Genomic DNA, 26,255 nt, shown 5'->3' on the forward strand with positions numbered 1-26,255 from the left:
ATTAAAAAACAAACCTACTTCATTTTTAATAACTATGGTAATTTTCATGTAATCTTTTCTATTAAAGATAATATTTTAGTCTACATGTATTTTAATTATTGTTACTATATTACTTCTTAAACCATGTAAATGGAATCTAGGCCACTGGTTACAGAGATGACTAATTAAAAGGCTTTAAAACACAAGTCTCAAGGATTAATTTCCAAAGGAACTAAATCACATAGAGTTTTGCTGTTCACAACACCACTACTCTTCCACAAAATATTTTTGCAATAAAATTAAAATTATGTTTGAATTTATTTATAAATGTTACACAAGCTGATTTTTCAAAAAGATGATTAAGGGCTTCCCTGGTGGCGCAGTGGTTGCGCGTCCGCCTGCCGATGCAGGGGAACCGGGTTCGCGCCCCGGTCTGGGAGGATCCCACATGCCGCGGAGCGGCTGGGCCCGTGAGCCATGGCCGCTGAGCCTGCGCGTCCAGAGCCTGTGCCCCGCGACAGGAGAGGCCACAGCAGAGGGAGGCCCGCATACAAAAAAAAAAAAAAGATGATTAAAACTACTAACAACTTAGGGAGAAAACACAAAACAGTAGATTTAACATTTGAAGAACTGATTTCAACTCAGCTCTACCATCACCAGCTGTGTGGCACTGGGGTAAACTACTTCACGTCTCTGAGCCTCTTTCCTCAACTGTAATAGTATCAGGAAGAAGACGACTAAATCCTTGATAAGGATCAAAAGAAAACAAGGCTCACAGTAAGAGCACCACTTTATATTACCTGACTACTCATTTTCATTAAATTATACGATGACTTGAGTTAAAATCCTTGATACGCTATTCATTTACATTTAACCACACAGCACAACGTACAAATAAAGGCAGTGGGAGCCAAGGAAGTCTGTCCAGATGATTTAAATCATACTTTTCATCCTAGCCAGGTCATAGAAATGTTGTCAAACAATTAATAGGTCCTTGTCTACTGCCTCATTATAGTTTCAGGTAAGACTTTTACATTTTTCTCTCAAGCTCAAGGACTTTGAAACATAAAAGGAGCTCTTAATTCAGTGAATTCATGGATGTGCTTTAACACCTGTGGACTCCCTGAAACTGTACATAAAATCATGTGGTACAAGAATACGGGCAATTTTTCTGGGTAGAGAATCAATACTGAACATCAGAAGGGAAGGTGTCAGAGAACCCATAAAGTTTAATCTGAATCAGTACTGTACATAAACATACTTAAGTGACCATTATCATACATCTGAATGATTCATAAATCTCTAATCTATTCCAATTTCCTGTTCTATGTGATCTCAATTATGCTTCAAATTTATATAAATAACTATAAAATTTTAAAGTTACTTTTCTTATTCAAACATTGTTGATGCAACATTTAACTTAACTACCTAAATAAACTACACAATTTGGATAATGTACACATGAAAGTGTTACCCTTATTTGACACCTTTTTTTTTTTAGTAAAATTGTAGTAAGTCACATATAATTAAGCTGCCCTATCAAAACCTAAATTAGAGTATTTAATAGCTAAATACTTATAAAATAAATAAAGCGACTATAAATCAATGTGTCCTACCTGTATCATTTTTTATCTTACCTTGGCAATTATTTCAGAAATATTTTTCAGGGACTGCTTGATTGGATATTTAGCCATGTCCCACTGAAACCTTGTTATATAAGTAACCAAGTCAACTGAAATAAGGGAAGAAATTAATTACTGAGGAGAAGCAAAAGAATTTTTTATAGTTTGCTACACAGTAATAGGTTTTAGTGCTGAAACTGGCATTAAGAAAATCGGTAAAGATGTCATCATTTGTGAAGAGTCCTGGTTAAGTAAATGTGGAACTGTATTAAGTAACATGGATTAATCAAAATTTTTACCTTGTAATCTGACTGGATCTCTTCTCCTCACTCAAAATTTAATATATATTAAAATGTTCCTTTCTCATCTGATGACTTAATAAATGGAATATGTACATACCCATGATATGCCTCATATGTAGAAGAAAGAGACACAAAAAGATTAAGAATCTACTTCAGGGGATTCCCTGGTGGCACAGTGGTTAAGAATCCACCTGCCAATGCAGGGGACACGGGTTCGAGCCCTGGTCCAGGAAGATCCCACATGCCGCGGAGCCTGTGCTCTAGAGCCTGCATGCCACAACTACTGAGTCCACGCGCCTAGAGCCCGCATGCCACAACTACTGAGTCCACGCGCCTAGAGCCCGTGCTCTGCAACCAGAGAATCCACAGCAATGAGAAGCCCGCACACCGTAATGAAGAGTAGCCCCCGCTTGCTGCAACTAGAGAAAGCCCGCGCGCAGCAACAAAGACCCAACACAGCCAAAAATAAATAAAATAATTTTTAAAATAATATATTAAAAAAAAAACCCTACTTCAAACTGTCTCCTCAATAAGTAGAATTTGACAAAAGTATGTTCTTTCTTTGCAACTTACCCAAACTGAAAATGAACTTGTCTGTTAAAACCTTGTGATGACTGTTTCTAGGATTCTAAATTTCAGTAATCTTCAAAACATGGACCTTTTCACTTTCAAATGACAAGAATAAGAAATGCAGAGCCAAAGAGACACTCAACCACTAATTCCCTGGAAGCGTGGTAGTCAAGATGACTTTACTCCTCAAGTCTGATGGGATCAAATGTCAATTATGGTTAACTGGCAAAAGTAATTCATACCAAAATATCTTCTCAACTTCTCCCTACATAATACCAGCGAGTCAACAACATAGATGGTATCTCCAAAAGCAGTTTTGGATGCAATGCCCCCTAGACTGTCATCCCCCATTCGGCCTCGCAGACTGACCGCCCTAGTTCATCAGGTACCTAGAGATCAGTGAAGGCACCTAAGTTGTTAACACACCTAACTTTCGCCCTGCCCCAGCTGCACGTTAACAGACACAGTAAGCAGCTCAGGATCGCTATTATTAGCAAAGAGCAAAAATAAATTACTAAAATTTTTTTTTTTTTTACTGATTAAGTACTTCTGAGCATCTATTATTTGCAAGGAGAAGAAATGAGATTAGAGAGACACTGGATTTAAAATACAGTGACTGCTGAGAGTTTAGCCAAATCTCCATACTGCTGCCTCAGCATCCATTTCTGTGTGGCCAAGTGGCCTACAGGGGCCTAGAAGTTATACTAGATAACAGCCTGCAATCACAAGTAGATGTAAGCTCCTGATATGATTTCCCTGATATGACCCTATGACAAGCGCTCTCTGCTGCTGCCCAGGGCCTCCCCTGCTAGTGTACCCTTTAGATAAGACCCCCCTGAAGTTAACCAAAACCCTCCTTTTTGGTTTGAATCGACCCACCTGGACTTGGCTTGGGAACCCCAAAGCACTCCACCCGCGGACCCTAATAAAGGCACGTGCCCCAGGTCCCGCCGTTCTCCCTCTGCCAGCACCCTGCCTTGACCTCCCTGCCTTGCCCCCCTCCCTCCAGGACCTGTGAGTAATAAACTTCTCTATTTCTCTTTCCCCTGTGGTATTCTGTTGAACCATGGCTCACCAACCCATGACACCCCAGGGCTTTACTTGACAAACATTAATTTAACCAAGTCACATCAGTGACCTTTATTTATCACAGTAGGCAATATAGGACAGAAAGAAAGGAAAGGGTTGTTTCTTATTATAATGACATATCACTAAAGAGCAGCCTAATAGAAAATGAAGCAAGTGCTAAAGTGATATTTCAGGAGAAAACAACAAATGCAAGTACAAATGACAACAGTGCGGTTGAAACCATCTTTATAAAGCCTAAATTATTACATAGAGAAAACTCTACGTAAATACTAGTTTCTAGCTATGGAGAGGTCGGTGGTAGACTATTCTATGGGTACTAAAGAAATGTCACATTCAAATCTGAAGGGAGGAGGCATTACTCTGCAATAAAATTAATAATTTTTATTGTAAGGCTTTAGCAGTTGGATGCTATTAAATACAAAAACCTAGAGAAAACAAGTATTCAACTGGAACAATGCTGAGAGACATAACTTGGAAACACAGCTGTTAATGGGAGTTGACAAACAGATTCTGGAAAGAACTAAGGTAAACCTTTATAATATTGCTTTTGGAAGGATTCATATCATAAACTATATTATATATTATGTAGGATTGTCTTATGAGACGTTGTGTTTCAGAGGAAAGAATGTAACTGGCAATATCACCAAATTCGGTAGTAATCATTCTATTTTAATGGCTTTCTATTGCATTTAATATCCTTACCTATAAACCTTTTTAAGTCGTTCACTTTATAGAAATCAATTGTAAATCATGAAACATTAGCTTACCTCCATTGGCCAACAGATTCTCCTGAACTTTATCTTTACTATCCTCCAATACGTCAGCCATATACTGAGCCACTTTCTTAACCACCCTTGGGAGAAAAAAAAAAAAATCAACAATCACTTTCAGGAAAACCACCTAAATTCCATGCTATACAATGAACACATTACATAAAGACACGAATTTGACTCTATTTGTTCCAATTACACTATCTGTTTAATATAGAACAAATGGATCCTAACTTCTAAAATAATGTTTTAAGAACAAAAAGCACCAAGATCTTATTATATATGTCAAACTCAACCGAGTAACTGTAGTTTTAAGGAGACCACATGCAATATGTTTACCAAGTCTGGAAAGAAAGTAGTGGAAAGCTAGCGAGAATAAGCTGAAAAACTGGGCAACAGATTTCACTGCACTGCAAAAACAAAGGGGGAGGGCTTCCCTGGTGGCGCGGTGGTTGGGAGTCCGCCTGCCGATGCAGGGGACACGGGTTCGTGCCCCGGTCCGGGAAGATTCCACATGCCGCAGAGCGGCTGGGCCCGTGAGCCATGGCCGCTGAGCCTGTGCGTCCGGAGCCTGTGCTCCGCAGCAGGAGAGGCCGCAATGGTGAGAGGCCTGCGTACCGCAAAAAACAAACAAACAAAACAAAGGGGGAAGCAGGGGCTTTCATGCACCAGTTAGGTGCTTCCCCTTAGGACAAAAGGGATCCCACGGCAATAGAATACAAGCAACGGTAACAATGAAGAATGCGGTCCTACACTATTTATTCATTAACTATTTATTGAGCATCTACTATTTGAGAGAAACAATACTAAAGGGGAAACCATGGTGCCAAAACTACTGAGGCACCTGCATATAACCTTGTCGATCCCTTCACTTGATAAATAAAGACACCCCCAGGTATAAAGAGAGTAAGTGACTTAGCCCCAAAACTCATAAAACCAGTTCCCAGCAGAGCTGTGACTAAAAACGTGGTGTCTTGACTCTGGAGTCTGGTGTTCTTTCCCCCATTCCTTGTCTGCCTCTGGGCCGTGGGTGGGATACAAAAGTATACCAGACAAAAATCTAGCTTCCGAGCTTCCCTGGTGGCACAGTGGTTGAGAGTCCGCCTGCTGATGCAGGGGACACGGGATCGTGCCCCGGTTGGGGAAGATCCCACATGCCAAGGAGCGGCTAGGCCCGTGAGCCATGGCCACTGAGCCTGCGTGTCCGGAGCCTGTGCTCCCCAACGGAGAGGCCACAACGGTGAGAGTCCTGAGTACCGCAAAAAAAAAAAAAAAAAAAAAATCTAGCTTCCCATTGCTTAAAATCAAAATGGAGAGATACCAAAAAAGACGGATGACTAAATACAAAGTCATCTGTGGTGAGCACCAGCTGAGATGACCAGGCTACAGACAGAAACGCATAAAGGAAGAAGACTTCACTTCCAGCTACTGTAATCAAAAAAAGCATAACGGATCAGGAGCAGGGCAATGAAGGACAGGAATGGTTTTGAAAGGCTGATTAGGTGGGAAGAATGTATATTCTTGCCACAGGGCATCATATGAGTCAAGATCCAAAGAAATAATGAGGGGTCCAGACTCCCGGGAGTGTCGTGCTCAGGAGAAAGGAGGTTGTGCTAGGACGGCCAGCTGGGGCCAGACTGCAGGTAGATTGCCTCTGATGTCAGCCTTTAGGGAGAGGTGTAATATGGTCAAAACAAGACTTCGGACAATTTCTCCAATGACTTTGTGCTCAACAGCAGGGAGTGTAAACTGGAAGACAAATTAAGAAACTCCTGCAACATGAACCAATAAGGGCCAGAAAACAGCAACAGAAGGACAAAATGTGAATGACAATCCTATGCGGAATGACCTCAAACCTAAGAAAGTGGAACAAATTCAGAAAAAAATGATGTAAGCCGTAAGTCTTCAACATGTTTAACTTAGGATTTGTCCATACACTTGGTTGTGTCTCCAAAATTCACCCAATCCTTCAAAGAAGACAACCATTATTCCTATATAAGTTGACAAGCATCTTGTAAACAGAACCATCTGCTATGAACATTCAAAAATGTGCATGTTCACAACATTGTAAATCAACTATACTTCAATTTTTTTTTTAAATGTGCATGTTTACCACAGAAATGGTTCAGAGTGTAGAACTGCCTGGTGTCAAATTTATCAACTTAACATCGCATAACTCAGACCTTGACAATCTTCCTATGCATCTCTACAGGAGTATCCATGACACATGGTCACCTTAAAAACAACAACAACAAAAAAAAAACTGCTCTAATGATTAGATTACTGAAAAAGTATAAACTATAATTTACTCCACCACAATGTTCAGAGTTTAAAAACTGGAACACTCAGTCATTAAGCTAGCATCTGTCAATTCTACCAAGGTCTAACAACCATATGATTTTTAAATTCCTCATATCTTTCAGGAAGACTGATAAAGACAAGATTGCATAACAGTGCAGAAAAGAATAGCTGATGAACTGCATAGGCAACTTGCAATGCTTCTGACCAAGTGAACTGCATTTGCCCTAAATGCTTACTTCCCTAAAAAATGTGCGCAAACCTTAAACTATACTCAGGACATCCCACTGATGATTTAAAGAAAGATCTAGAGAGCTATTGAGGTGATTAATAAGGATCCAAGTAAGTGTTAATAATTATATTCTCAGGAACCTCCCTTCTCACTGTCCTCTTCGTTGCCATGACCTAACATTGCAATGAGGCTGGTGGGACTGCAGAAAGGACAATCACCTCGGGGGGGCAACCACGAAAAGTTTACTTAATTAAAAACCTATAATCAAGAAACCAAGAGACAGGGCTTCCCTGGTGGCACAGTGGTTGGGAGTCCGCCTGCCGATGCAAGGGACGCGGGTTCGTGCCCCAGTCCGGGAAGATCCCACATGCTGCGGAGTGGCTGGGCCCATGAGCCATGGCCGCTGAGCCTGCGCGTCCGGAGCCCGTGCTCCGCGGCGGGAGAGGCCGTGACAGTGAGAGGCCCGCGTACCGCAAAAAAAAAAAAAAGTAAATGTTTTGTGCTTCAAAGGACACTATCTAGAAAGTGAAGACGACCGACAGAATGGGAGAAAATATTTGCAAGTCACACCTGATAAAAGAGTTATATCTAGAATATATAAAGAACTCTTACAAGTCAATAATCAAATGACCAATAAGCCAATTAAAAAACAGGCAAAGGATCCAAACAGATATCTCCCCAAAGAAGAAACACAAATGTCTAACAAACACATGAAAAGATGCTTCACACATTATTAGCCATCAGGGAAATGCAAATCAAAAACACAATGAAATTCTCTTTAATATCCACTAGGATGGCTATAATCAAAAAGATGGATAGTAACAAGTATTGTCAACAATGTGGAGAAATTAGAACCTTCGTACACTGCTGGTGAGACTGTAAAATGGTACAACCACTTTGGAAAACAGTCTGGCAGTTCTTCAAAATGTTAAAAGTACAGTTACATTGACCCAGCAATTCCACTCCTAGGTACATACCCAAGAGAAATGAAAACACATGAGCTCACAAATACTTGTAGACAAATATTCATAGTAGCATTATTCATATGAGCCAAAAAATGGAAACCTTAATATCCATCAACTGATGAATGGATTAACAAAATGCAGTATATCCACACAATGTAATATTATTTGGTAATAAAAAGAAATTAAATGTTGATACATGCTACAACACGGATGAACCTTGAAAACGTTACACTAAGGAAAAGAAGCCAGTCACAAGAGACCACATATTGTATGATTCCATTTATATGAAATGTCCACAAAAAGCAAATGTATAGTGTCAGAAAGTAGGTTAGTGGGCAGTGGGGGTTAGGGAGTAACTACTAATGGAAACAGGATGTTTATGATAGTGGCAGGGGGATGAAAATGTACTAAAATTGATTGTGGTGATGGCTGCACAACTCTGTGAATATATGAAAAATCACTGAATTGTACACTTGAAGTAGGTGAACTGCCTAGCATGTAAATTATATCTCAATAAAAATATTAAAAGGAGTCACCATTTTCACACGTCAAACAAGTGTATTTTATTGCACATTAATTGTATCTTCATAAAGTTGATTTACAAAGAAAAAAAAAGTCATTGTTTTCTAAAACCATTCCAATAAGCAGAATACACATGTGACAATAAACCCAATGCCCAGGTAGCCTAATAGCAACTCTCATTTTGCTCTAGCCTATGCATATAAATACATTACCCTTCTACAAATGCATCCAGTTTAGCCAGTTCATCTGACAAGCCAACCAAGACGTCCAGTGTGCCAACCTAGAAGGAAAAAACAACATTTCATTACTGAGATTTCATCCTATTTTGTTTTTGTTTTTGCGGTACACGGGCCTCTCACTGTTGTAGCCTCTCCCGTTGCGGAGCACAGGCTCCGGACGCGCAGGCTCAGCGACCATGGCTCACGGGCCCAGCCGCTCCGCAGCATGTGGGATCTTCCCGGACTGGGGCACGAACCCGCGTCCCCTGCACTGGCAGGCAGACTCTCAAACACTGTGCCACCAGGGAAGCCCCATCCTGTTTTTTTTTAAACAAGGTAATACAACATCTTGATTTGAAGGGCCTGCAAATCTTAAGTTCTCCATATTTTATTTCATAATATGCAAGTGTGGTTAAAAAATGTTTGCTAGACACTGCAAAGCTATTTATATGTACAAGATAATCCTCTAATTCATGGGCACAACCACCACTTAGATGAGAAGATTCCACAATAGCAGGCCTGTGCCTCTGCTGGTCCTGCCCAGTGGCAGTGGATCATTTGAAGTCATGGTTTACAAGAGCAGCTCTTAAGCAGGGGTCCAGAGCTGGGCATCAGAGCGTCTGTAACTGAAATTGTGGTGTTTTTTTTTTAAAGGAAACTTTATGATTATTATTATTTTTGGCCATGCCGCATGGCACACAGGATTTTAGTTCCCTGACCAGGGATTGAACCCGTGCCCCTGCAGTGAAAGCACGCAGTCCTAACCACTGGACCACCAGGGAATTCCCTGTAATTGAATTTGTACTCAAAACTGTGTACGTGTAAATGAGCGTGTTTTGGAAGAAATGTCCACAGTCTATATCAGTGTATCAAAGGAATTCATAAGTCCCAAAATACTAAGAACCAGTGGTTTTAAGTATTTCTTAAATGAGTGTTGTAGGTAACTGCCTCATTTGGTTAACCAGAAAAATATAAGTATCATGATCTTTTCCATTCTTTACAAAAGTTCAGTCAACCGATTACTGGCAGCCTGCTTCACTTAGAGGCTGCTAGATTACTGATGTTTAACAAATGTTAAATAGATAAACTAGATTAAATAACTAGGATAGATTTGCCAAGTATAATTAAAGAGGTGCAATGGTAAAACATTTACGACATCAGTGAGTATTACATGAATTTAATAATAGAAAAATGGATTCACTGTGATATTTAAGAATACAGTCCCAAGACTGTTCACTTCTAAAAATCATATTTAAGTAATACATCGAGTATTTTCATAAGATTTCTCATTAAAATTTAAATTACAATTTAGAACAGCACAGAAGTTTAGGAAAAATGTTATTTTGTTTTGGTAGTTTCCTTCAAGACATCTCAATTTCCTTATTATCTAAAATTGGAAGATCAGAAAGAACAAGATAAGTTTTAAATTACGCCAATCCCTAAAGATGAGAGAGTTTTCTTTTGAAGGAACCTGGATATCTCATTTCTACCAAAAGGTAAGCAGAGACAACTGTCCTCTCCTTCATGATGAATGATTTTGCACAGCACAGTTTTACCTTTAAGTCAGGAATGTTGAACTTTGAAGTTACTGCAAGATTGTTGTTCTTCGTAGTTGCCGCATGCAATTTCTCCCACGTTTGCTGACATGTTTTCTCCCCAGGGGCCGATATAAGCCAGAACTCAGTCATGTTGGTTACTAGATATTTCTTCCAAAATCAAGAGAGACTCTAAAATGTAAAACAAAACAAACTAAAAGTACATTTAATATCACTTGTTTCTAAATTATTTCAGAGTGATAAGCATAGCCTGTTGCAAAACTATCAATAATTCAACACTGGCATACAATCCTAAGCAAAGTCAAATCTACTTACCTGGATGTAAATCCATATAAATGGTAAATGGTGATTTATTTAGGATACTAGGAGAAAGAGATGATAAAGACCTAATACATGAAGTACATAATTTTTTTAAATTACAAAACATCTTAAATGGGAATTAGTCAAGAAGTGAGACTACCCCAAATATCAGCCACCAATAGTTTCATTCCACAAAAGGTGGGAGAGTCACAAATTTATAGGTTTATCTTAAATTTTTAAAACATAAAACCAAAATAGGAAGTAAAAAAACATGCATAACTCTTACCTTTGAAAAAGAATTGAATCAATGCATTTGAACAGTAGCCACCAAATAAATTTGCCACATCTGGCTTAGCAAATCCTACAAGGTCAGCCAAATTGGTGGTTAATTTTCATCCATATTCAATCTAAGGGAATCTCCTCAATCCCTAGCGTATACTTAGTGGCCATCAAACGCTTACAAATTTGCAAAAAAAAAAACAAAAACAAAAACTTGCCAATCAACCTTGTAAATAAGTCTCTTATTTAAAATATGACTTGGGGCAGGGAGGGATGCATAATACAACACTATTGGATCTGAATTAAGAGGCTGTGGATTAAGACACAACCAACCCTCTTCCACAATCTTTCTCCCTCTCCCCTTTTCCCTCTCTCCCTGACGCACACACACACACGCAGGCGCATACACATGCACGCACACACACATGCACGTGCGCAGAGAAAAAGAAAGTCCGAAACCAAATCTACTCAGAATCTAAGTAGGTAAAGCACACAAACACAGAACTCGTAATATAATAGTGTCATTATTTCTACTTTAATATGCTTTCATTAGAACCACCATAAACTTTCTACTACCACTGCTCGTTTAAGTTTTCCTGAAATTTGGAGTCTTAGGCAGAAGATAACGATCTTACAAAGTTGTCCTGATAATCAATCAAATAATGAATGTGAATATTTGTAAATTTAAATTTAAATCAAATAATGAATGTGAATACTTGTAAATTTAAATTTCCTTTAAAATGTAAAGTATTATAGTTAATCGCAATGGACTTTCATAATTTCAAAAGGCAACTGAAATTCAAGTAATCCTACCGGGCTTCCCTGGTGGCGCAGTGGTTAAGAATCCGCCTGCCAATGCAGGAGACATGGGTTCGAGCCCTGGTCCGGGAAGATCTCACATGCCGTGGAGCAACTAAGCCTGTGAGCCGCAACTACTGAGCCTGTACTCTACAGCCTGCAAGCCACAGCTACTGAGCCCACGTGCCACAACTACTGAAGCCCGTGCTCCTAGAGCCCACGCTCTGCAACAAGAGAAGCCACTGAAATGAGAAGCCCGCGCACCAGAACGAAGAATGGCCCCCGCTCGCCACAACTAGAGAAAAGCCCGCGCATAGCACTGAAGACCCAACGCAGCCAAAAATAAATAAATAAATAAATAATTTCTTTAAAAATGTTTAAAAATAAATAAAGTAATCCTACCAGGTCATTACACAATTGAAGGTGTCCTGAACATATATGCCATTCAATATTCTTATTTTTTTCTAACTTCCATTTCAAGAGCATCTACCACATACTAGGTACTGCTCTAAATGTTTTATACGTTATTATTTCAATTAATCTTCCTAACACCTCTACGAGATACATATCATCCTCCCCACTTACAGATTGATTTTTTTAATAAATTTATTTGTTTATTTATTTATTTTTGGCTGCATTCGGTCTTCATTGCTGCATGTGGGCTTTCTCTAGTTGCAGCGAGCGGGCTTCTCATTGCAGGGGCTTCTCCTGTTGCAGAGCACAAGCTCTAGGCACGCGGGCTTCAGTAGCTGTGGCACACGGTCTCAGTAGCTGTGGTGCACGGGCTTAGTTGCTCCGCAGCATGTGGGATCTTCCCAGACAAGGGCTCGAACCCGTGTCCCCTGCATTGGCAGGCGGATTCTTAACCACTGCACCACCAGGGAAGTCCCCCACTTACAAATTTAAAAACATACTCAGAAAGGTTAAACTGGTGAAAATACAGATGGTGGTATTAAATGAATCTCAAGAATCGTACTCTAAGATGATTTTTTCCAACATTACTAAAAAGGCTGCACTAAGAGCTGCATTCTCTCAAATGGCCAACAAACTAAACACAGGATTAATAGTGATGGTAAGCCCAGACAAAGCACTCAGCCTGGCCAGAAAAACAGTATCTGATGACCTGCAGATCACCTCCTCTCCCTGCAAAATGGCAGGTGACAGAATCAATTGTTAAGGTCTTCCTTATGATACTGTTAAATTATCTAAACTGCAGCTTCTTCAAAGACTGTAACCATATGAGCTATTACAGTAGATGTCACTATCATACCACTTAGAGTTCTAGAAAATCTTTTCCAGCCAGCAGGTTTCCAAAGGATTTCAAGAAATATAGAAAGAGGACCATATTTCCTCATTTATAAATACCTGCCTGACTTTACTGAGCTTTCATCAGGATCAAATGAAATAATGTCATGGTAATTCTAAACAAAACTAGAGTCCCATCCTGCCTCTCAAGGCTGTTCCCAGTGTCCCACGTAGGAAATATCTTGTTTACTTACTATCTTGTAAATGCCACTATTATGCATTTATCACACTATTCTGCCTCAGTTTTTTCATAACATCTTTTCCTCTCCACCTGACTGGGAAATCCTGAAGGGCCAGAATCATACCTTCTTTTCTGATGCTCTAAAACCCCAGCATATACAATTCCTGCCAACAGCAGGGACTTTATGAATAAATAAGAGACTTTATGAATAAATAATTATAACAATGACTCTGAACCAATCAAAAAGTCTGATTAGAGGAAAAAAATAAGGGCCAAGAAAAATATTTAAATGTTTTTTAAAGCTTTTTTAAAAAATTTAGTCTTTCAGAAAACAAATCCTAACCTCAGAGTAGTATATAAATTAAAAATCAGTAAAGCTGCAGATTACTAAGCCTTTGTCTTTCGTTATTTTACAGGTGAATATAGAAATATAAAAGAGAGGGATTGAGAAAGAACCTGTTGGTACTTTAGGCAAAGCCATGGCCTCAATTCTTCTATCCTCTGGTCAAAGCAACCTATATAAGAGGAGTCTGATGGGAAAGACAAGCGACTTAAGTATCTAAGGATAAATGTAAGAACTGCCTATGAGAAGAGCATCAATAAGTCTTCTGCAAAATCCCTGGGTTTTTTTGTCCATTGTTATCCTGTCACTTAAACAAGTCACATAAAAAAATTTCTCTTTGAAATTGAAGTACAATTTACGCTCTGTTCCAAAAAAACCCTATCTTTGCAGATGAACATATTTGGAGGGGGGGAGGTCAAAAAATGAAATCCCTGTTGCTAAACACATTTCCCTTTCTGAGCCACACAGACAGTCAAAATTGGCGTCCACTGGTTATCACCTCACCAAAGGTCTGGACACCTCCACCTCTGCTGACTGCTTCAACTGACTTGTTTTTATGCCTAATTATTTCCCTTTGTTTCATCTTGTATATTGGAAGTCAGGCATAAATATAGGCAAATCATATGTTAAGCAAAAGGGAAAATGATATAAAAGGCATTCCTCAAGACTCAGATCAAGGTTTAAGTCCCTTTGTTATATGTGTGTATACAGTTGCTCTCTTGATGATCTTATTTACAACTCAAGGCAATTCCAGTCTAGATGCTGAACACTATTCCAAATTGTATCTCCAGACTAGGCTCCTCTGCTGCATCTAGAGCTGTACCCAACAAGTCTCCACAGCTGACTACAAGACATCTCCATCTGGATGTCTCCAAAAAAACCCAACATTTCTAGTCAAACTCCTCATGGCTTCCCCAAAACCTGGTCCTACTCCAGTATTCCCTGAGTTAGCATAGTTAGTACCCCTGCAACATTAGACAACTATCAATAGAATTGTCAAATGTCATCAAGATAGCAGCCAATACTTATTGTGCACTTCCTATCTACCAGCACCAGTCAAAACACTTTACATGGATTAACTCATTTGGTATATCGCATGAATAGTAGTTACAAATGAAGAAACCAAGGCACAGAAAACGCCTCATACATTATATGAAATATATATTACAAAATGTATCATGTCATATATCATATGAGTGCATATATTACATGCTAAGGATGAATGTATTATATGCTCTCACAGCACCTTTTAAGTATTTCCCTGAGCAACACTTTTTATTGATGTCTTTCTACCAAATAAACTGCGCATTAGGGTAGGTGGAAACCATGATAGCTTTTGCTCACAACCGTACTCTCAGTACCTGGTACAGAGGCTGGTATGTAGAACCTCAAAAAGTATTTGTTGAATATTCTTGAACGAATAAGTAACTGTGAAGATTAAGTAAGATAATAAAGTTGAAATACCTGGCTTATAATTGGTTCGCTCCCTTCACTTCCTCCATGTTTTTTTAAAAGTCAATTTCAGTGAAATATAATTTATATACAATAAAATGCACCCATTACAAGAGTACAATTTGATGAGTTTTTGACAAACATACACACCTGTATAACCACCACCAAAATCAAGATTAAGAACATTTCTGTCTTCCCAAAGCCTTCCCTCACACCAAGGCCCAGTCAATCCCTACCCTACTGCTGGCCCTGGGCAGATGCCAATCTGCTTTCTGTCACACTATAGATTCATTTGGCCCGATCTAGAATTTCATTGTAAATGGAAGTGCACACTGCGTATTCTTTTGTATCTGGCTTCTTTTGCTCAGCATGTCTGTGATATTTGTCTATGGCCTGTGTATCAGTAGCAGTTCATTGTTTTATTGCTTAGTGTTCTATGACATGAATGTACAATGGTTTGCTTATCCATTCACCTGTTGACAGACATTTGGATGGTTACTGTTTTGGGGCCATTAACAACAAAGGTGCTATGAATATTCCTCTACAAAGCTTTTGTGAAAATACACATTCAATTCTCTTTGATAACCATCTAGAAGTGGAATTTCTGAGGTGAATGATTAGCATATATTTAACTTTATAAGAAGCCACCGAACTGTTTTCCAAAGTAGATGTAATATTTTATATTCTCATTAGCAAGATACACAGTTCCAGTTGTTTCACATGCCCACCAACACTTAGTGCTGTCAGCCTTTTTATTTTCAGCCATTCCAGGGGGTTGCAGGGGAATCTCACATTTCCACAATGACTACAAAGTTCAGGATCTTTTCATGTTCTTATCAACCATTTGTATATCTTCTTTTGTGAAGTTTCTATTCAAATCTTTTGTGAAATTTCTATTCAAATCTTGTGCCCAATTTTTAAAAAAACTGCATTGATGTTACTGAGTTTTAGGAATTTTTTGTATGATCCTGATACAATTTGAGAGGTGTGTGTGTGTGTGTGTGTGTATTTCTTACGTATTTTCTCGTGTCTTGCTCTTTCTTAATGGTGCTTTTGAGTAGAAGTTTTCAATTCTGATGTCCAGTTTACTGACTTTTTCTTTTATAATATATGAGTTCTGACATAAGAAAAACCTGCCTACCCCAGAGTCACAAGGATTTATCCTGTTTGGAGTTCAGAGAGATTCCTGAATCTGTGTTTATAGTTTTCAACACTCATCCATTATTTTATTCAAATTTCTTTCCTGCTTCTCTTTCCCTTTTTTTTGAGACAAAAATGGCATGTATATTAAACCACCTGATATTGTCCCACAGGTCACTGAGCTTCCATTCACTTTTTTTTTTTTTTTTTTTTTTTGTGTGTGGTATGCGGGCTTCCCTCTGTTGCGGCCTCTCCCGTTGCGGAGCACAGGCTCCGGACGCGCAGGCTCAGCGGCCATGGCTCACGGGCCCAGCCACTCTGCGGCATGTGGGATCCTCCTGGACCGGGGCGCGAACCCGGTTCCCCTGCATCGGCAGGCGGACAGGCAACCACTGCGCCACCAGGGAAGCCCTATTCACTTTTTAAAATTGTTTTCCTCTCTGGGCTTCAGTTTGGATACTTTCTTGCTACATCTTTTAGCTGGCTGACTTTTTCTTTAAAGTAATCTATTTGTCTCATGAAGTGAATTTCTCGCTTTAGATGTATTTTTCACCTTTATAAGTTCCATCTTTTAAAACTTCTCTTTCCTCATTATGTTCATGTTTTCTGTTAAATCACTGAGCATATTTACAATTCACAACACTAAACTGTTGATCACTGGATTTTGTTTTCTTCAAGAATGTTGTGCTTTGTTCTGACGGTTACCTTACTTGAGCTTTAGCATGCTTCAAGGCTTGTTTTTATACTTTGTCAGGCTAAGTCTAAAGCTTTACTCTAGGGCTAATGTAGCCTTTCTACTAAGATCTGACCGTCTGGGGATTCCATGGGATGCCCCAGGGGTTCAATAAGGTATTCATATGCCTTCCAGCCCCATGAGCTCTGGCAACTGTCTAAAGCTCTCTAGTCATTCTTTGCCGGGCCTCCTACAGAGAGAGACTCCTTTACAGATGGTGGGTTTTCTGTCTAGCTCCCTCCTGTCAGCCTATCCAACCGTCAAATTCTAGCCAGATAAGCCTTCCCCAACTCCAAGTCTCCTCAACTCAGCAAGACCAACATGCTCTGCTTGGTCTCCTCTAAACCATGGTCCAGAGAGTGACTCCAGGCAGAAAGCCAGAGGGATTATAGAGCTCATTTCATTTGTTTCCTGTCTCTTGGTTCCTATATTACCTCTGTTGTCCAATAACTGGAAGCAGTTTTTTCATATATTTTTTTCAATTTTCTAGTTGTCTATGGTGGGAAAGCAAGTATGGTACCAGTTATTCCATGGTGGCCAGAAGCTGAAGTCTCCTCTAGTTTTGCTGTATGTATTGTTCCTGAGTTTTTGGTTTTGCTAGGGATTTGACCACAACCTCCCAGCCCCTCAGCCCCATGCTTTAACATTTAATAGAAAACAGGATTAACAACAATGAACATGAGAAATATAACAAGTCTAGGCTGAAAGACTGTAATAATACTATGTGCGGGAAGACTAGAGCACTGCTTTGGCAGTAAGGTGGAGAAATGTTCATTTCCGTTTAAAGAAAAGGACAGATGTAGCTTGAATAAATGTCCCACACATATGTGTCATTAATTTTGCAAATGTATAGCATGCTCTCATGATTGATAAAATATAAATTTAAAAGCATTAATAAAGATATAATAACTTGCCATCATTAATATTTCCTCAATCTAAAATAATTATATATCACAGGATAACCCAAAAAAGTTCTGTAACTTTTTTAAAAAGGGACAATTTCTAGAAGGCAGTTTGTCAATGTTAATCAAAAGCCATAAAAATGTTGACACAGCTTTAAGAAAGAAGACTATATATAGGTATAAACATTAAATTGTTTAAAAAAACCATTAAAGATTATCTCTTGGGAGTGGATTATGAATGTTCATTTTCATTCTTTCTGCATATTCCTGTTTCCTAATTTTTTATTAATGAATTACTACATGTAAATGCCAGAAAAACCCCACACACTTCATTAAAAAAAAAAAAAAAGTGGGGCAATATCCTCACACTTGAAAACACTGAAAAGTTTAGAGACCGTTAAATGGCATGGCAACAAAGAACCCTGGAAATAAATACAAAAGATAAAGGCAAAGCTGGTTAGTAAAGCTGGTTAGTAGTAGCTGTGTCTGAAGTATGAGATCAAGGTTGGTAAACAGCCTTTTTATCTCACTGGGAATTTCAGTCAGAAAGACTCTAAATGCCAACTTCAGGAAGCGTAGTGTAACGGCCACAGCACTGCACTGAGAATATGAAGACTTGGAATCTAATCCCAATTCTGCATATCACTGCGTAAATTTCATGTGTAAAATGAGAGGATTGGATTACCACATCCAGGATCCTTTTTTTGCTCCTATATTCCATGAATCTATACTGGCTAAGACCCAGGACTCTTTTTTTTTTTTTTCCTATTTTCTTGTTAAGTCCCTCAAGTAAATCAGATGATCGGACAGGTTTCAGAACCACTATAGTAAAACAGGAATTTCCATGATTATATAGTGAGTTACATAGTAAATTTTACAAGAAATGGCAAATATTCCTTAATAAGATGGCTAAATGTCATACCATCATTATCAAGAATCACGCAGTATTGTTAGTTCTATAATACAGGAATGATGTTGTTCTATGGAGTTCAGAAACCTTAAATACATGAACCCACTTTTTGCATGCTTTCTATGGCAGCTTACAAACTTTAAAAGTGAAAAGCAATATGATATATGAAATCAAGTACAGAACAATACGAAATCTGGGTAAACTACTGCTTTGCTCAAGAAATACACAATTTTATTTCATTTATGAAGGACAGAACATAGAGGATTTTAATGCCCTTCATACAAATAGGTGGTTTTGTGACCACAGTGTTAGAATCCGGATTCATTCCCGAAACTTTTTTTTTTTTTTTTTTGCGGTACGCAGGCCTCTCACTGCTGTGGCCTCTCCCGTTGCGGAGCACAGGCTCCGGACGCGCAGGCTCAGCGGCCACGGCTCACGGGCCCAGCCGCTCCGCGGCATGTGGGGTCTTCCCGGACCGGGGCGCGAACCCGTGTCCCCTGCATCGGCAGGCCGCATCGGCAGGCGGACTCCCAACCACTGCGCCACCAGGGAAGCCCCCCAAAACTTCTTGAAAAACTTTTCCAGCACTAAAAACATTGCTCTAGGTGATGGGAGGCTGAGTTACTCACAAAAACATATGCCCCTAGTCCTGCTTCTGTTCAGAAATAAAATTCAAATCTCCCATTCTTCACAGTCATCACTACTAACGTCCTTTGTCTGAGTTGTTCTGCCTTATCTTCACAATGTTCTGACCTCCCTTTATCCATCTTACCTCAGGCCTGCCTGTAGTCTCTTTCTTACTTGCCTCTGCTCATCAGTCCATTTTGCAGAAAGCAACCTCTCTCCTCCTATTTCAACCAACTCAAAATTCTCTTAACAAAAAGATTTCCCCAATCAAGTTCAACCACACACCAAATCCATTCATATAATCCCAAACTATTTCTCCCTCAACCTGCATGTCCACTGAAATCCATGTAATAGACTGCATTAAAGTAGACATCTATTTTACGTTTTTTTTTTGCCCAAATATCTGTTTGACTGTAACTGCTTTCAAGTTAGGGGCATATCATTCATCAAATGTTTTAGGTGCTTAAATTCCCAGAACTGTGGTAAGCTCCCAGAACTGTGGTAAGAAGCTAAACAAAATGTACTTACTCCCTGTCTTCAAGGAGCTTATACTTGTGTGTGTGGGTGTGTATGTGTGTGTAGGTCTCTACGAGTAAGTAGGTCTGTGTGTGCAGGGAAAGGTAGGAGGAACACAATGCAGATGACAAGATAAAAAAAAAAATCAAGGCAGAATACACTGGAGACACAAGAGAAACACTAGTCAAATTTTTTAAACACTTCTATCTTGTCTGACTGCAATATGTGTTTTTTTGTTTTTAAAGCAGTAACAACTCTTTTTCAAAATGGAAGGAAGGAAAAGAGAGAAGAAAGGAAATCCTGGGTCCAAAGCTCTGAGACTGTTTATTTCATTACTGTATCACCCACTTATGAGAATTTAAAGGCGGTGGATTATTTTCCTACCGCAAGGATTTGAACGTAAAATAAAAAGAATAAAGTAGTAACTATCACAACAACACAAAAGGTGGGGGTAATTAACCCAAACAGCTACTAGCATTTCTTTTGTAAATGAAGGTATGAGCCTGACCCAGGATAGGGGCAACCACAGAAAACGGTACAGCACCCCTGGAAGTGCTCCAATACCTAAGTCCTTTTAATGCCTTCAAGGAGCCAATATTTTAGTCTCTGAAATGCAACCACCTTTCACAGTAAATTAAATTTCTCAATAAAGGCTGAAGGTGGTCTAAATGCAAAACAACTTCCTTTTTCAGTCCTTGAAAATACCAAGTTGTTTACTAAAGTGACTTATTTCAACAAGCACAAGAAGGCATACCTCAGATATCAGTGAAATATCACATAGCCTTCCAATTGTGACACATCAACTTTTAACAGAATTGATCAGTGCAAAACATTTACCACAATCCATTCATCTTAAAAAGTTGCTACATCCTTCCCCCAGAAATTTTTAACACCATACAAATAAAGAGTAAGAATAACTGTTTCCTCTCTGAATGTTAAAATTCTAGCCTTCAAAACAAGCATCTTAACTGGGATTGTGGGAGGGACTTGTTTTAAAAGTTTCCAACAACAATGGGGGATTTTACCTTCCAAGAGAGACTTTGTGATTCATACAGAAGGAAATTTTTAAATTATCAGGACACACACCTTCTTTAAATAAATCTTAACTTTTGTGTTATTTTGTTTTCAACCGCAACAGTACCTATAAATGCTCTATAATCCTTTTAAGATTTAACTGAATTTCATGCCATAAATATACTGAAATATGGAAGAATATAATCTTTAATGTATTTTATAAACAACTGCCATCTTTTTATTTTACAGTTGGCTAGAAATAAATGTGTAAGAACCAAGCCTTACTTAGGCATAGATGCTGATCATAAAAACTGAAACCAGCTAGAAAGGTAACAACTCATAACACAATGTTAAAAATCTCTTGCAATTTCTGCTAAAGCAAGTTGAATCGATAGGCAAGGAGGGCACTGTACCCCCATTACTAAAGGAATCATCAGAACCTTCTGAGGGCCCAGAGACTCTCTCTCTGCCACAGGCAACTCAGCATTGACCCAGGGAGCAAATAATTCCTTCCATGCCAGGCAACTCCCTGATTCTACACTCATGGCTCCCAAAACGTTACTTCCCTTCTCTTTCAGGCTGTTATTTTATAACAGTGACTGGACCACAACACCATGTTTTCCACTAGAAGGTGATGATATCTCTAAGACAATGGATTCTAGCCTGAAATTCAACAAGCCAAAGATCTAAAACAAGCTTGTCGCCCCCAATTCATTACTCAAGTAAGCTTGAGATCCTGTTTCCTGGTAATGACAACCACTTACTGAATATGTGCTATGTGATTAGCACTTCAATATGCTAAGCAATTTTGTAGTTGATTCCTTCAAAGAAGATGGTATCACCAACCCCACTTGCAGATGAGAACAGTTAATGAAATTTCTTGCCCAAGGCCACAGAGCTAGTGACTACATACGTTTTACTTGCTAGTTTATTAAAACACTGCTCTTAACCTTGATATCCCCAACATCTAGTAGAGGGCCTGTCACTAACAAGCACTCAGATATGTGTCCAATAAATAAAGGATGGCACCACATGGGGTGTTTCACAACCAAATGGTACCTCTCTCCACCAGGAGGAGTCTGGAAATGTCTGGGAGCATTTTAGGTTGTCCCAACATGGGGGCCACTACCACCATTTAGTGGATGGGGACCAAACAAGGGACAGTCCTGTCCAAAATGCCAAAAGCACCCACTGAGAAACACTAAACTATAGGCTGGTTCACAAAGAAAATCTTTCATGGTAAAGTCAATCCACCTGTTAACCAGCTTAATTTATAAATAGCTTCCTATTCATGGATAGTTTGCTTAAAATATCTTAAAAGATACATCAATCTCTTTCTATAAAACACTATTTTTGCATTTACCTGCATTTTATTTTCAAGTACAGAGCTAAAGCTCCATCTTCTATCCTATGATGTAACCAAAGCACATCTCCTCCACTGCCCACAGGTCTCCTCTTGGAACTCAATAAATGTATAGCAGATTTGCTACACATTTGGAACAGGATTTTGCTTCATTATCAAGAATACAGTTTGAATTTTCTACTTCCAAGGTTCACTCTTGTCAAAGGGAAATTTTAGACTGCCCTGCTTCACTGCCTGAGCTATCTTTCCAAGACCACCATGCTAATGGTTTCTACTATGTCTTCAAAACACCAGTAAAATGTGAACCGAACATGAATTAGTTTATAACTAAAATGGTATAAAATTCCACATCCAAAGGGTGAAAAAGGTTTACTCCAGCACATAGATCAGAATATGTACAAGAATAAAATTTAACTAGGAGGTATGTGGTCAAAACTGCAGCAACACCTAAGCAGGCTCAAGTGCAAAAGGAAGACTGACCGCTTGGGGACTGGACCACAAGAAGATCCTTTGGCAAAGGTTTATTTTGGCATACCAGCTTGGCTCTTTAGCCAATGCAACTATTTCGCAAGCTGTGGAAATAATGACAGAATCAAATTTTTGAAGCCCAAACGTTTCTTTTTAGGTAGAGAAAACTAATGTAAATAAGGCTCTTAAGACTAATATGCCAAAAAATAAAAATGATCATTTCCTGCCCAGTTCTAAAAGCAGCATTACACTAACCACCTAGCTCTCAGCATTTACTTTAGTCAGATCCCGAGTACTGTTTCTTTAGATTTTATCTAGTCCCTGCAAGATACACCAAAAGAGTCTGAGACACAAACCCGAGGCTCCGTCTTCAGCACAATTTGAGACTTGCTTGTTGCCAAAGAACCGTGATTGACAAGTTGAGCACCTTTTGCCCACCTTGTTGCTCATTATCTCCTCCAGCTGAACTGTAAACTGAACCGCTTCACCCAAGGTAACAGAAAAGCAGTTTTTAAAGCACTGACTACCGCTGCCAAATCCCTTTGAAGCTGTTCTACTCAAAAAAGTTCACCAAAAGTGCTGAATCAAAGATTACAGTGCACTACGAAAAACTCACCCTTCTCTCTAGATGTGATTGTGGTTAAGTACTGTGCAGGTAATCGGCAATCAGAAGACGATGGAAGTTATGCTAGACTTAGACACATCACTTGATGTCCATTTCTAGGTCCAAGGGTCTAGACAGGTCCCTAACTATACAATGAATGGCATTGTCATCTACCTTCTCTCAAAGACCTGTGAGAACAAAATAAATATGAAAGGTAATTCCTGTGACTATTGTTCAATAAAAGATGTTCCGGAGTAGATGACAGTACCAAAGGATAAGTCTGGAAGGCCAAAACAGATCTTTGCAAAGGAGTCTCCCCTCAACCGCCAAATAATCCAGTCTCCCCTGTGTACTTCGGGACTGCTTTGGGGGTAGCTATAACTACCCTCAGTGAAGGGTGCAAACAGAATCTAACCAAACTTTCCTTCCCCTTACTCCTCTGTTTCTCAGGTGATTCAAATTGCCCATGTGATTCTCCCCTCAAGCTCCTTTTCAGGGGGTTCTTGCCTACCCTTCCCCCATTCTAATAAAAAATGGTTTGATTTCTCTGGATTCTCGTTCTTTCCCTTGCCCACAAGGACCCTGCGTCCTCTCTGAGGGGCTCCTAGACCCTTTAAACTGCCACCCCCATACTCGCAAGTGCGTACACCCAGTGGAGGCTCTCGCGGTCGGTCGCTGTGACCTCACACACACCACCCCGGATCCTCATCTGGGCCACTCAGTCACCTTTCATCCCCCTCAATCAAGGGGACGAGCATTCGCTGTGATCCTCACCCCAATCCAAGGAGAAATGTCCCAGACCGGAATTTTTATTTCTGCCTCTGCCATTGAGTACCCCCTGGGGCCCTTTCTCTTTTTCCCCTCCTTCCTCTTCCCTAGAGACAGAACCTAGGCCCAAGGCGGCGACGAACCCGCGCCGAGAAACCAGACACAGCCGCCCAACCGGCTCCAACCCCTCAGCCTCGGCCCCCGCGCCCGCCCCCATCCCTCCCCGGCGGCGACCGCAGCGCAAGCTTCGGCCTGGCCGGGGCTCCCCATCCGGTGTAGCCATAGCTCACTGACCCAGGGAAGTGTCAAACGAGGAAGTGGCAGCAGTAACAGGTACAGAGGTGTACAGCCTGGCAGACGTTAACGGCTCAGCGCTCCATCCCTACCCGACCTAAGCTCCGGCCTCACGGCTTCCTCGTCCCCAGAACCCACGAAGTAAGTCACGTGCCAGCCGGAGCAGTCAGCTGACCGCGGCGCTCGCCGCTCCGCCTACCCGCGCGCCACTGCGCAGCCGCCGCGGCCGAGCCCGCGGAAAAGGGGCGGGGCGGGGCGGAGCGGGGCGGAGCGGGGCGGGCCTGGGAGGCTCCCGGGGGGTCCAAGGAGACCCGGGAATCGCGGCTGGTGGCCGATGTTCCGGATTGGGTAGGGTTTCTGCTTCTCCCTGTGTCCGGCCCGAGTCTCGTGCGCCACTTGTGAATTTCATCGCCACCGTCCCTAAGTTTATCCCACTTCTTCAGGTTTCTGCAGTTTGGAATTTGTCTCCAGCCCCTACACAGGCTTCTCCACTCGGGGTTTTCTTCGGACAGCCTGGTTTTCTGAGTAATATCCTTAATAGTTCACTTTGGCCGCTGATTCACCTTTTCCTTCCAGTCCACTTCAGGTTAATTCCATAAATGTTCATGGAGCATTTACTGTTCGATAGTCACTGTGCGAATTTTCTTAGGATTATCTGCTGGCGTGAATCACTCCTTGCAGGAGAGAGCCTGTTATCTAGTTCAGGGGTATGTGAGGCGTGTGATAAACATCATAAATAGTTGGCACCACATTAGATAGTGGGAAACCAAGGAAGGTTACACGGCAAAGGCATGGACAGGAGAAATCATGTCCTTTGGGGGAAAAAAAGGTAGCAAGCCGCTCTTTTGAGCCCTGCATATTTCATTGGCTGGGGAAGGTAGGTGGTATTATTCTAATTTAGAACATAGTTTTAGAAATGGTAAAGAACTTTGTGATTTTCTAATTCAGTACTTTTATATTTACACATGGGGAAGGTGAAGAGCCAGAGGTCACAGAGCTGTTTAGCACAAGAGAATAGACATATCTGGTTTTAAATCCTGGCTCCACTGCTGACCAGCTGTGTGACCTCAGGCCTGTACACTTCAGCTTCTTCACCTGTAAAACGGTGGTAATAACACATCCCTTATAGGGGTGTTGTGAAGATTAAATGACGTGTACATTTGGCATAATGCCTGGCACATATGTAACACCCAGTAAATGGTTGCCATTATTACTATATATTATAGGACCCAGGTTTTCTGACCTATCTTATGCCTTTTCTGCTGTTGTGTCCGTGCAGAAATTCACCACAGAATTTCTTAGAGCCTTAGTAATACATTGGACAAAAAGTAACAACCAACCAACCTACCCCCAACCTGATGCTTTTCACCAGTTTTGGGTGATGTTCAGGCAATTCCAACAACCAGTTCTGTAACACAACTTTGGAAACTTGTCAGGAATTCCAAGGGCTTTATCTGGCATCACAAAAGGTGGGCCTAAAGGCAATGTTCTGTTAGATCTGTACTGTCCAATACAACTTTCTTCAGTGGTGGAAATGGTATTCTGTGCTGTCCATATCGTATCCACTAGACTTACATGGCTCTTGAGCAGTTGAAATGTGGCTAGTGTGACTGAAGGACTGAATTTTAAAATTTATTTCACTTTAATTAATTAAAATTTAAATACCCAGAGGCTAGTGACAACTGCTTTGGGCAGTGTAATATTAGGGTCTGCATTTAAAACCTTTTGGTTTCTTTATGTTTGCATATGGCCCTGAAGCAGAATTCTCATGTCCATTTCTTAATTTTTGAACTCGAGGTACATCTACTTCTGACATCCAGACACTTGCCAATGTTTTAAACACCATGTTATACTTGAGAGGCAGTATAATGTAGTGCTCGATAAATGTTAGCTCTAATTATCATTAGACCTAGCATATCTCATTTAAAAATCTAGCAAACAGGGCTTCCCTGGTGGCGCAGTGGTTGCGCGTCTACCTGCCGATGCAGGGGAACCGGGTTCGCGCCCCGGTCCGGGAGGATCCCACATGCCGCGGAACGGCTGGGCCCGTGAGCCATGGCCGCTGAGCCTGCGCGTCCGGAGCCCGTGCTCCGCAACGGGAGAGGCCACAACAGTGAGAGGCCCGCGTGCCGCAA

At 40.4% G+C, this 26,255-nt stretch overlaps 1 protein-coding gene across 4 annotated transcripts in view; it reads right to left on the minus strand.

Annotated features, from left to right (window-relative positions):
• Nucleotides 1–24,287, minus strand: part of ATP6V1C1 (ATPase H+ transporting V1 subunit C1) — a 38,460-nt gene extending 14,173 nt beyond the window's left edge. Inside the window, exons 1-6 of one of the 4 annotated variants that reach the window (XM_007112212.3) lie at nt 24,121–24,287; nt 10,710–10,784; nt 10,124–10,294; nt 8,562–8,629; nt 4,330–4,415; nt 1,617–1,711 (exon numbers count right to left, since the gene is read on the minus strand). In XM_007112212.3, coding sequence (XP_007112274.1) covers nt 1,617–1,711; nt 4,330–4,415; nt 8,562–8,629; nt 10,124–10,255 — 381 coding nt within the window. In that variant the 5' untranslated portion in view covers nt 10,256–10,294; nt 10,710–10,784; nt 24,121–24,287. Of the gene's footprint in view, nt 1–1,616; nt 1,712–4,329; nt 4,416–8,561; nt 8,630–10,123; nt 10,317–10,709; nt 10,785–23,070; nt 23,247–24,120 lie in introns of those variants that run through there. The other 3 variants (XM_007112213.3, XM_007112211.4, XM_028500200.1) reach the window with 3 other exon arrangements.
• Nucleotides 24,288–26,255: the final 1,968 nt, after the last annotated feature.

The sequence above is a fragment of the Physeter macrocephalus genome, chromosome 15 (genome assembly GCF_002837175.3).
Source record: "Physeter macrocephalus isolate SW-GA chromosome 15, ASM283717v5, whole genome shotgun sequence".
In the NCBI taxonomy this organism is placed as follows: Eukaryota; Metazoa; Chordata; class Mammalia; order Artiodactyla; family Physeteridae; genus Physeter; species Physeter macrocephalus.